General features: G+C 36.0%; 1 protein-coding gene across 6 annotated transcripts in view; it reads left to right on the top strand.

Annotated features, from left to right (window-relative positions):
* Znf451 (zinc finger protein 451) overlaps nt 1–12,407 on the top strand; it is a 68,674-nt gene that overhangs the window by 26,576 nt on the left and 29,691 nt on the right. For 5 of the 6 annotated variants that reach the window (XM_074081827.1, XM_074081825.1, XM_074081826.1 and 2 more), the window contains 2 exons: nt 4,300–4,425; nt 8,810–8,921. In XM_074081827.1, coding sequence (XP_073937928.1) covers nt 4,300–4,425; nt 8,810–8,921 — 238 coding nt within the window. Of the gene's footprint in view, nt 1–4,299; nt 4,427–8,809; nt 8,922–12,407 lie in introns of those variants that run through there. The other variant, XR_012450580.1, reaches the window with a different exon arrangement.

Raw genomic sequence — 12,407 nt, 5'->3', positions numbered from 1 at the left:
GGAAAGTTAGTTAACACATTGTTGGCCTGTGTTGAAATCCACTTCCTTCAATTAAAAATTATTTTTAGAAGAAAAAAAAATAGGATCTGTTCTAATAGGTAGATAATATCTACCTTTTAAATAAAGAGATACTACTTTTTTGTCTTCCCAAGGAGTGAATCTATTTTTTGAAGACAGAGATAAAATAGACTTTACTAAAGGGCCGAAATTCAAATAAATTTTTTGGTAACAGTGTTTCTAACAAACTGCATTTCCCCATAACTTGTGAAAGGATGTTTTGAAGTTAATAGAATGATACCTACTGCATAGTACAATGCTTTAGGGCTGATCAAGCAATCAGAAAGTGAGGATTATTTTACCCAAAGTGGTTTTTGTGAGCATTGCTTGCTGCAGAGGTGTAGCCTCATACTGGCCTGGTTGTATGTGCTCCCTTCAGCACAATTTACATCTGTTTGCAAAATCATACTCAGTATCTGACTGATGATGCAATACTATTCCACTTTCAATAAAAATAGGTTTGTACATGTGACTGATTTGCATAAAGAATAGCAATAGTTTATTGGTAAGCCAGTTTTTCTTGTAGAAGAAGTCGAATAAGATCAAGTGGTACTAGTGCTCAAACCCAAGGCCTCACACATGCTAGGCAAGCCTCTCCACTGTACATCCCCCAGCTCTAAAATAACCCCCAAAAAAGTTTTAAAAAGTAGTTTTAGGTTCACAGAAAAAATTTAGTGGATACTACAGATGGTTCTCATACTGTCCTGCCCCCTTTCCACTGTTGATATCCCAAACCAATAAATGAATCACCATTTTAACATCATTATCATCAAAGCCCATAGTTCACAAGGGTCACTGTTGGTGTACTGTTGTCTGGGATATAACATGTATCCACCCCCCCTCAGTATAGTGAAAATATTTTCACTGCCCTAAACATCTGTGCTCTGCTGCCTTATCCCTCTTAAGTCCATGCAACCATTGATCCTTTTACTATTTCCACAGTTGTGTATTTTCCAAAATTTATATAAAGTTGGAATCAAACAGTATGTAGCCTTTTCAGATTGGCTTCTTTCATATAGTAGTATGTTTTTAAGGTTCTTCCATATCTCTCCGTGGCTTGATAGTTCATCTTTTATGGCTGAGTTATTCTATTGTCTGGATGTACCAAAGTTTATTTATTGATGCACCTGAGGACCTCTTCATTGCTTCTAGGTTTTGGCAGTTATGAATAAAGCTTCGAAACAATTGGGTGCATGTTTTTTTGTGGACATAAGTTTTTGTACACTTGGGTAAAGACCAAGGAGGTATATTTAGTCTTGAAAGAAACTGCAAACTGTTTTCCAGAGTGTCTGTATCATTTTGAATTTCTACAGAAAGATCTAAGAGTTCCAGTGGTTCTATATCCTTGCCAGCATTTAATGTTGTATTTTGTATTTTGGTTAGTCTAATATCTCATTATTGTTTTAATTTATACTTCCCTAATAACATACAATGTTGAATATGTTTGTAACAGCTCAGGCTGACCTCAAATTCAAGATCTTCAGGGTTCTGGGGTTACAGACGTGCACCACCACATCAGCTTTGAACGTTTTTTAATATTCCTAATTTCTATCTATGAATCTTCTTTGCTCATTTAAAAAAATCTGGCTATTCCTTTTCTTATTGTGATTTTTACGAGTCAGCTGTGTATGTTGGATTACAGTTCTTAATTACATGTGTCTTGCACATATTTTCTCCCTGTACTCTTTTTTTTTTTTTTTTTTTTTTTGCATTACTGGGGTTTGAACTCAGGGCCGACACCTTGAGCCACTCTACCATCCCTTTTTGCTGATGGGTTTTTTCGAGATAGTGTCTCATGGGAACTGTTTGCCCAGGCTGGCTTTTGAACCATGTTCCTCCTTATCTCTGCCTCTTGAGTAGCTAGAATTACAGGCATTAGCCACTGGTGCCTGGCTCATTTAAAAAAAAATTTTATTGAGAGAAAGTCTCAGTATATAGCCCAGGCTTTCTGGAGTTTGTTATGTAACCCAGGCTGGATTTGAACTTGTGATCCTCCTACCTCAGTCTCCTGAGTGCTAGGATTGCAAGTGTGTTCCACCACACCCAGCTTATTGTTCTCTCTCTTCTCTTCCTCATTTTCCCCACCCCCCCTCCTCCCCTCCTCCTCAGATTTGTTCTGTGGTCTATTTTGTTTTCGGGTTTTTTGTGTGTGTGTGTGTGTGTCTGTGAAGGGCATAAGGTATGGGTCTAGAGTCTTTTTTTTTGGTATGTGGATGTCTAGTTGTTCCCATACCATATGTTAGTTAACAAATAGTCTTTTCTTCATTGTATTGCTTTTGCTCCTTTGTCAAAGATCAGTTGATTATATTTATGTGGGTCTGTTTTGGGACTCTACGGTTTCCTTGATGTAGTCATTTATTATTTTGCTAATACCACACAGCCTTGATTACTGTAGATTTATAGTAAGTATTAAAGTCAAGTAGTGTCAGTCTTCCAACTGTGTTTTTTAATACTGAGTTGGCTCTTAGGGGTCTTTTGCCTGTTTATATAAACTTCAGAGTAAGGTTGTCAGTATATACAAAATAACCTGCCAGGATTTTGATTGGAATTGGATTTAATATATTGATCAAGTTGGGAAAAACTGACATCTTGACCATATTGAGTCTTTCTATCCATGAACTTTATGTAGTAGTTATTTGAGTTCCTTCATCAGGGTTTTGTAGTTTTCTGCATACAGATGTTATGTATGTTTTGTTAAGCTGTGTCCCTAGGTATTTCACTTGGGAGAATAGTAATGGACATGATGATATATTTTTAATAGCAAATTCCAGCTGCTTATTGCTAGTTTGTAGTAAATAATTGATTTTGTGGATTAGCTTTGTATCCTACAGTCTCATTATAGTCAACTATTAGTTGTCATTTTTTTTGTGTTTTGTACATAATTATGTTATCTGCAAACAAGGTGTTTTAATTCTTTCTCTTTAGTCTCTATGCCTTGTCTAATCTTACTTCATTAGCTTGGTTTCCAGTACAGTGTTGAAAGAGTAGTAAGAGAAGACATTCTTGCCTTGCTTCTTAGTATGAGAGCTTTGAATTTCTCACCATTAATTTGTGTGTGTGTGTGTGTGTGTGTGTGTGTGTGTGTGTGTGTGTGTGTTTGAAATCATGGCTGAGTTTTAGATTTTATCAGATATTTTCTACATTTATTGATATAATCCTATGGTCTTTTATTTATCTGCTGATGTAATGGATTATATGAATTTGTTTTTGAATGCTGAATCAACCTTGCATACCTGGAACTGTCCCACTTTATTATGTTATATGATTCTTTGTGTACATTGTTGCATTTCATTACTAATAAGATTTTGTTGAGAATTCTTCCATCTACTATGTTCATAAGAGATGTTGCTATGTAGTTTTCTTATACTGCTTTTGTCTGGTTTTGGCATTAGAATAATAGTGGCTTCATACATTAGGAAGGAATCCTTTGCTTTTGGGTACTGGAAGAGATTGTAAAGAATTGGTATAGTTTTTTCCTTAAACGTTTGGTAGAATTTACCTGTGAATGCATCTGGTCTTGGTGCTCTCTGTTTTGAAAGGTTATCCGTTACTGATTTAATTTCTTTAATATTGACAGGATTACTCAGATTGTCTGTTTTCCTCACGTAGGTTCTGGCAGATTGTGTCTTTTGAGGAGCTGGTCCATTTCCTCTAGGCTATGGAATTTCAGGGCAGAATTGCTTGCATATTGTTGTATTATCCCTTTGCTGTCTCTGGTAACTTCCCCTGCTCTGTCTGAGTTAATACTGCTTCCACGTTCTTTTGATGGGTGTTGGCAAATATGTCTTTCTCCATCTCTTTGTCTTTTATCTGTGTCACTAAATTTAAAGAGATTTCTTATGGACAGCATATAGTTAGGTCTTCTTTTTTTTTAATGTATTCTGGCAACTGTCTGTTATGTTAATTGGTGTATTTAGAGCATTGACATTTAAAGTGATTATGGACATTGTTGAATATCTATCACGTTCATTACTTTTTGTTAGTTACCCTTTCTTTGCTCCTGCTTTTTGTCTTGTGCTCTTTTCCTGCCTTTTGTGGTTTTCTTTGAGTGTTTTATTTGATTCCATTTTTTTCCCTTATCATATCAATTGTCTGACCTACAAAATATCACAAAACTATAAAATATGTCAGATAGATTCTTGGAAATATAACAGAAGTAAATGATTTTTAATATAATAGCAACTTGATACAAGTGCTAATGTTGTATATTAAAAGGGATGAAATTGTGTTTTTTCACTGTAGGAGAATTTTAAACACAAAGACCATATTGATCATCAGAAGGATAAAGTTGCTTTAACTTTGGCTCGCCTAGCCCGCCATGTTGAAGTGGAAAAACAGCAAAAAGAAGAGAAGAATAGAGCATTCAGGGTATGTGTCTATTTTATTAATTTATAGTTATTTATAATAAAGATGTAAAGAGAAACCTTTAATTAAAAGAATTAAAAGTGAATCCAAGTTCAGCATGTACCCGAGATAGCTCATCAATTTATAATACCTTTACATCTCTGTTTTTAGTTGGTTGGATTCTTATTCCATATATACATAGGAAATAGAAGATAGAACTAATTGAATAAACTTTATTTTGGGAAATTAAAAAATGTGGGGTTTCTTAAAGCAGATGAGCAATTAAGAGTTCCAGGTTACTTTAGCACAAGAGTGAAAAGATTTTCTTCAGGGCTCTTATAGAACAAACTGTGTTTTTTGTTTTTGCCTTCATGGGGTTTGTACTCAGGGCCTCATAACTTGGTAGGCAGGCACTTTACCACTTGAGCCACTTCCCCAGCCCAGGATAAACTGAAAGGTTGTTTTGTACTACATAGAGCCAGAGCACTTTGTCAAATTTCATCCTATTTCTCCAAATTAAATAATTAAAATAAGTATTTTAATTATTTTTAATAATTTTAAACAGGGTTGTAAGAAGAACTGCTTATGTGGAAAATGAATCTTGCACATTATTAAAAGCACTTAGACTTGCTCTACAAGGTGCCAAGTGAAATTACTTACAGAACTCCCTCAATATTGACAAATGCCTATTAGGAGTAGAGTGTTGATGCATTGGATAAGACAGACCTGGAAGTGTGAAATGGAGATTCAGATTGTCACTCTTCAGCAACTGTCTGGGTTTCACAGTTCACTTGAATTTTGTAGGCTCTAGGTTTCATTCCATTAAAAGGACAACTTTAAAATGATCTTTCATGTCAGGATAAGCACTAGGGTTTTATAATTTTAACATCTATGTTTTTGATTCTTTGTTCCATTGACAATTGTAAAGGAATATCTACTATCTGGTATAAAGTAAATTAACCTCTAAATTTAAAAGTAGATTGGTTTGGGGATTTTATGGTGTAATACTAATTAAATTAGACCATTGTTCTAATTGTATGCGTAGTATTTATTGTATAAACACACACAGACACACATATACACATACATAGTATTATTTTAACCCTGGCAGTGGCACTGTGACTATGCAATTTTAGAGAAGTTCTGTACCCCAAACTATGTCACCATGTGATTTGTTTCTGTTTTTATGAGTCATGGAGAAAACCTCTTTGAGAGGGGAGTTGTTTGCCATCTGCCGTACTGCTGTACTTCCCCCACTTTCTCCAGTGATTCTGACTTCTTTTTGCAGCCGTTGCTAACGGCACATGGAGAAAAGCTCACAGTGTTGTGACCACAGAGGCTTTTCTTGACTCATGTAAATGTACCTTGTAGTAAAGATTTTACCCAGGCATTGAAGAAACTCTTTTGAAATTTTTAAATGTAAATTTTTTTGTTTAAATAGTTAAAAGAATAAATTTGTCTAGATTTCATTCTTCTGTAAGAAAGAAAATGACTCAAAACAAGGTGTTAGCCCTTTGCTTCCTGTCTATCCATGATGTTGTTTTCTTTACTTGATTACCTTTATGGCTAACTTGCTTTCTAAAATCAGAGGGTGCTGGGCATGGTCACGCCCCTCTACAGTCCCAGGACTTGGAGGCTGAGGCAGCAGGATAACAAGTTTGAGGCCATCCTATATGACGTAGTGAGACCCTGTCTCAGAAAACAACAGCAGAACAAAACAGGGTTGGGGATAATGGCTCAAATGGTAGAGCACCTGCCCAGCAAGAGTGATGCCCTGAGTTCACACCCCAGTACCGTAAAAGACAAAATGGAATAAAAACAACATGACAAAACATAAAAACAAAATCAATCAACTCAGCAAAAAATACCCAGAGAGGGAAAAAAATGAAGCACATAATTTTAGAAGAATTCTGCTGGGTGATTACTGTAGCTACAAAAGGACATAGAAAATGTCTTCTATTTTGGCTTGTGTAAATTTTTGGTGTCTTCCTTTGGTAATGGAGAGGTTTAAAGAAAAAGGTTCATCACAATTTTTACTTCCAGATCATTTGTTGTGCTGAGCAGTTAAACAGCTAGCAGCTCTGCTTACTGATATTCCAGATGTTAAGATGACTTGCAAGAGCAGTGTGCTGGTGGCTCACACCTGTAATCCTAGCTACTTGAGAGGCTGAGATCAGGAGGATCGGGGTTTGAGGCCAGCCCAGGCAAACAGTTCGTGAGACCCCATCCCCTAAATAACAAGAGCAAAATGGATTGGACTTGTAGTTGAAGCAGTAGAGGGCTTGAGTTCAAACCCCAGTCCCATAAAAAAAAAGGGGATGGGGTAGGGAGTGACTTTGAAGAAGTATTATAGCTCTGTAGTTTGTGGAAATAGCTTTCTGACAGGAGCAGGATGGCTCATTTGGGGTGATTTCACTCAGGTGTTTTTGAGCATTGATGATGTGTGTTTACAGACTTCAAAATCTGTTTTAAGAAGTGCCAGAGAACTTTTAAAAAGGGTGAATTTTAATTATTAGAAATTATTGAATTAGGCTAGTGGCTGCTATAGAGTAATATTTCATCTCATTACTTGTGTTGAAAAGTTTTTATTACAATGAGTTTTGTAAGAAACTGGTGATTTGTGACATGGAGACACTTCGTATGGAAAAATCCCATGTACATTAGCACTTGAGGACTTCAGAAGTCCTGCATGAAGGGAGCCTTTAAAAATTTTGCTGGAAAGCCAGTGTTTCTGAACTTACTTAATTTGATTACAGAGAATTTAAATAATGTAGATACTGCATCTCTAGATCCTTGAGGATTAATACTTTGTGGCTGTTGTGTATTCTTCAGATGAAAATCTCAATTCATCTTTTCCCTCCAGCTACCCTTATAAAAAATCTTGTTATATTGCTAACTAGACCATGTATTATTCTGCCCTGTTTCTTGCAAATCCAGTGTTTCTGACTCTGATTTATTTTTAAGCACCATTGTCCCTCATTATTTTTGGTGGGTTGGTTCTAAGACCTCCTTAATACCAAAATTATGGATGTGCTAATCTCTTATTGGTATGGCATAGTATTTGCACATCTTACACAATTCTTCTGTATGCTTTCAGTCATCTCTAGGTTACTTATCATACCTAATGCAGTGTCAGTGCTACATAATAGTCGTTACACCATTATTGCTTAGAAAATGACAAGAAAAAGAAAATCTGTGATTACAGGTTGATCACATCAGTGCCTGTGGAACACATAGATGCAGAGAGCTGACTGTCCACATAAGTCTTTTCAAGGACAGGGAGATGCACTTGTCTCTGCATGGGTTCTAGAATCAGATTGACAGAGTTTGAATCCTGACATTGTTCTTATCCTTAGACAATGTATTTGATCTCTCTGTACGTCAGTTGTTCCATCACAAAATGGGAAAAATAAAACAGTGCGTGGCACATGGCAGGTGGTCAGTAAGTATTAATTGTTAAGTACAGAATAATTAGTATACATTGGTTTATGGATAACATAACTAGAAGGATTAAGAGACTTCTACCTCAGCAGTTGGCACTGGCCTACTGGCTGTTTTTCTGCATGAAAGCTTACTGGATTACAACTTGTTTATTTGCACACTGTTGGTGGGTGGTGAGGTGCCATAACAGCAAAGTTGAGAAGTTGCAGTAGAGAACTTAGAGCCTGCAAAGCCTAAAATATTTATGCTCTTCCTCCTTTTGGAAAATGTTTGCCAAACATAATGTAAATGGCAAAAAGTGCTTTATCCTGGGACATTAATTACTGTTGAGTACCTGATTTTAATACTCTTTACTGACAGGTATTTATTAAGTGCCTTCTGTATTTTAGACTACTGTAGATAATTTGAAAAAAAATGTTTAGAAGTTTAAAATGAAAGTAATCCTTCACATTTCCATTCTCAGAGATAGCTTTAATAACATTTGGCATATATAGTTACATATATGTATATGTAGATATAGCTATATACACACATACACAGGTCCTTTCCCTCTCTCCAAATGGAGTTGCATATAAATTGAAATTATTCTTTTTCTATATTTTGCCTCATTTGTTTAATACAACTTGGTGACACTACTTGGTGTCAAAAGTGTATGCTCAATACATTGAAAAATTTTGTATAGCAGTTCTAATGATTTTCACCAAGTGTACATATTAGAGTTTATTTACATATTACTCTGTTGTTTGAGGTGTAGGTTGCAGCAGACTTTGAGCAAGTGATATTGGGATAGGCATCTCAGAGCAGGGACCTTTGTTTGATGTAAATGTATCTTTAGTGTAGATTTCTAGATGTGCAGTCCTTGGATAAAGAGCAATCAGTATTTTCTGATCATTGATGTGTTGAAATCTTTTCTCCAAGGAAACTGGGTAGTAATCACAAGTCAACTGAATTTTTTCTTGCTCTTCAGGAAAAAGTTGATTTTCAGCATGCTCATGGGTTACAAGAATTGGAATTTATTCGAGGACATTCTGATACAGAAGCAGCAAGACTGTGTGTGGACCAGTGGCTAAAAATGCCAGGTATTCTTCAGAGATTGCATTAAGGTTACTTAGCTTCCTGAAAGCCTAAAAACCAAAAGTATGTCTCTTTTATGCTCTTACTCATAAGCATATGAGGTGTCGAAATCTAGTTTTAGTGATGGTATTATCAGTTTACAATGGCCTGTTTTATTATGCCTACTTTGCACAAGTATATTTTGATTATAAGCAATATAGGTCATTCCAGAGCTCATTAGATATTGTTCATTTATTCACATACTTAATGGTTATTGTGTGTCTGTGGGTGGGTGTATAACAGTTTAGTTGAGGTCAGAAAGGCTTTTCTAAGGAAATGGAATTTAAACTGAGACCTAGAGGACTAAGTCTGCTTATTTATCAGTGTAGCCTATGTAGACATTTGTGAGGAAGTGCCCACCTGAGTGTTCATTACTAACTCTCACTTCCTGGAAGGGTCACTATGGAACAGTTCTCCTCCAGTAGATAATTGGGAACTTACAAACACTAGTAGGAGAGTCCCACTGTGACAACTTTCTTAGTCTTCTTTAAAAAACCTTAGTTGTGGATTTACTGTAGCAGAAGGTTTAATTTGCAAGAAATTATCAGAAATGCCTGTGCATGACATGCTTAACTTCATCAGCCTAGATACCGTGCCATTCTAAAGTTAACTGTCAGGGGGCTTTCCTTTGTATGTAGTCACGTTGCTTCTTATAAACTAATTCTAATAATTTCTAGTTATTGGTGTTTAGCAATTCATTCCTGATGCAGTAGTTTTTGATAGTTTAACTTCTGCTCCACCTAACCCCATACACTCTTTGAGAACACAAACCAAGTCTTACTGGTCTTTATAGTGTCAGTTCATAAAAAGAATGCCTAGTATAGGAGTGCTCAATACATGTTGGTTGAATATAATACTCAGATATTTGCCTAATGAACAAAGAAGCCTATCACTTGGGTTCCAAATTTGACTTTTATTTTGTTAAGCAAAAGAATGTTATGGAATTTTAGACCTCCTTACCATAGTTTAAAAATATGGAAAATGATTTTACCTTTTAGGATATTCTTCTAAAATTTATAGTTTTTAAAGTCCCTATTGATGTGCATTTAGTTCTCAGTGGAAGAAGTTAGTAACTATCTCAGTGGTTTCACCTTAGCTGCATCAGAATCATCTGGGAACTTTTAAATAAATGCCTGGGCCCCATCAACTCTAGAGGTTTTTTAGGACATCGGTACTTTGGGGAAGATTTCTAGGTGGATAGGAATATAGGCTAGAACTGTAAGCCTCTATTATCTCTAAAATTTAACACTTTCAGGTCCCATATAGAATAGTTGTTGGGTCAGTAATATGTCCCTATAGGCCTAATTCCTGGTCTCTCAATTGCCAGAGTATTTTATGCATACTAAATTGTCTGTATTTCTTTGAGCAGACCAAGTGGGAACAAATGAGTTTTTAGCTGTGATTTTATGGTACTTGTAAGGCTTAGTTCTTTGCCTTCAGGTTCTACCTCGCTTGTTGGTAGCAATCAGTTTAGCTTGAGCCTAGAGTTTAATTTTTAGCCCTAATATTGAACTGTATAGTACCATTTCATAAATGGGTTTTGGAGAGTGTTGAGATCTTTATAGAGAGTGTAGCTTGAGAAACAGAAGAACCACGGTTCTATTTAATTATAGAACATGAACTTCTACTTTTCAGGAAGCTTAAAGGACTCGGTTTATTCTTATTATAGTTCTTAGCTACTATATTTCAGGTTTTTTTTTTTTTTTTTTTTTTTTTTTTGGTGGGACTTGGGTTTGAACTCAGGGCCTCACCCTTGCAATGCTGTACTGCTTGAGCCATGTCTCCAATCTGTTTTTGTTCTGTTTATTTTGGACATGAGAATCTCGGGAATTATTTGCCCAGGCTGGCCTCCCAATCTCAGTCTCCCAAGTAGCTCTGATTACAGGCATGAGCCACTGGATCCCAGCTATAATTTAGGGGTTTTTTTCTTTTTAATCAAAATTACTTTATTTCATTTATAACTACTCTAATTTTGAATAGTCCTGTTGTTTGCAGCTCTCAGGATGGAACCCAGGGTCTAGTGGGGTCTAATGCATGCTAGGTAAGTGCTCTGTCACTGAGCCACATGTTCATCCCTTTTTTTTTCTTTTAATTTGTTTTTTGAGACAAGATCAGGCACGTTAAAGGTGGTATGGCCATAGACTGTTTTTGTTTTTTGAGACATGGTCTCCTTATGCAGCTTAGGCTGGTCTTGAACTCCAGAGCCTCCTAGCTCTGCCTCCCTAGTGCTGGGATTACAGACAAGGGCCTCCAAGCCCCACTTGACAATTCATTTTTTATGGTTCTTTATAGTAGGGTTCATTTGCATAAATTTAAACTGTTACTGATTTTTAAACAATGCTCTCTACACGATTTAAAATGAAAAGTTGTTTAGACTGTATTTTGCCTTCCCATGGGGTAGGGAAGGATTAATTTCTTTTTCCAACATAACTTTTATCCAGGATCTACTTATAACTAAATAAAGGTTCTAATGGGAGGCATCCAGAATGTGAATGAACACTCATAAAACTGTCATAATTGTGATAGCATTAAAAATTTTAAAGATAAGGCTGCAGGTTTAACTAAGTGGTAGGCCACTTGCCTCAGGTTTGATCTCTAGCAACACACACACACACACACACACACACACTCACTCACTCACTCACTCACTCACTCACTCACTAAAAGGATTATCATTGAATGCCTTATGCTGTCTTCTCCATTTATTGTTGCCAGAGTGCATTTATATGCATTTGATAGTTAGACACATTCACCACATAAAGACTAAGATATATAAGGCATTAAATTATGCTAATGGAAAATTTTTATTCTTGTTAGATGATTAGAAGCTTTATATAGACTGCCATAAAAATAAATACCCAGTTTTCTATTGTATAAAATATTTAAGACATTGGAGTGCAATCATCAACAAAAGAGTAGTAAGAGAAATGTATCAAACTATCAGTGCGTTGGAATCCTCTTGGCAGTTTCACAATTCTCTTTTTATACAACACACATCATGTGTTGGTAGTTTTCCTGAGAAAGTTTGATAAGGGATTAGTCTACAAGAGTTGCATGACCATAAAATCAAGATTATAGTAAAAGGAAGGGAAGTAACAGACCTGGACAAAAAGAGGTCGATTAAGAGATGGTAAAGATGGCAAAAGAGAAGAGACAAAATACAAGTCGCTGCTTTGTGTTCTTTAAACTTGGTATTGCGGACACCTGTGTCACCTGACGTCCAGATTGGAGCTGATTGAGAAAATTGCATGCTCCCTCCTTGCCGCCCTGCCCTCTTCACTCTCCACTCTTCTCTTCAGTTACACTGTTTAACATAATTTTCATAGAACCCAGGCCATCTGTCACTTAGCTCAAGTTAGCTCAACTATATAGTACATTTAAAATAATTAAAAGAGAAAATAAGAATTGGAATAAAAGAAAGATTTTTACCAACTTATGTAAGTGAAATGAGG

The sequence above is a fragment of the Castor canadensis genome, chromosome 8 (genome assembly GCF_047511655.1).
Source record: "Castor canadensis chromosome 8, mCasCan1.hap1v2, whole genome shotgun sequence".
Classification (NCBI taxonomy): Eukaryota; Metazoa; Chordata; class Mammalia; order Rodentia; family Castoridae; genus Castor; species Castor canadensis.
Note: the sequence above shows the minus strand (reverse complement) of the source record. Positions and strands in the feature narration are given on the sequence as shown.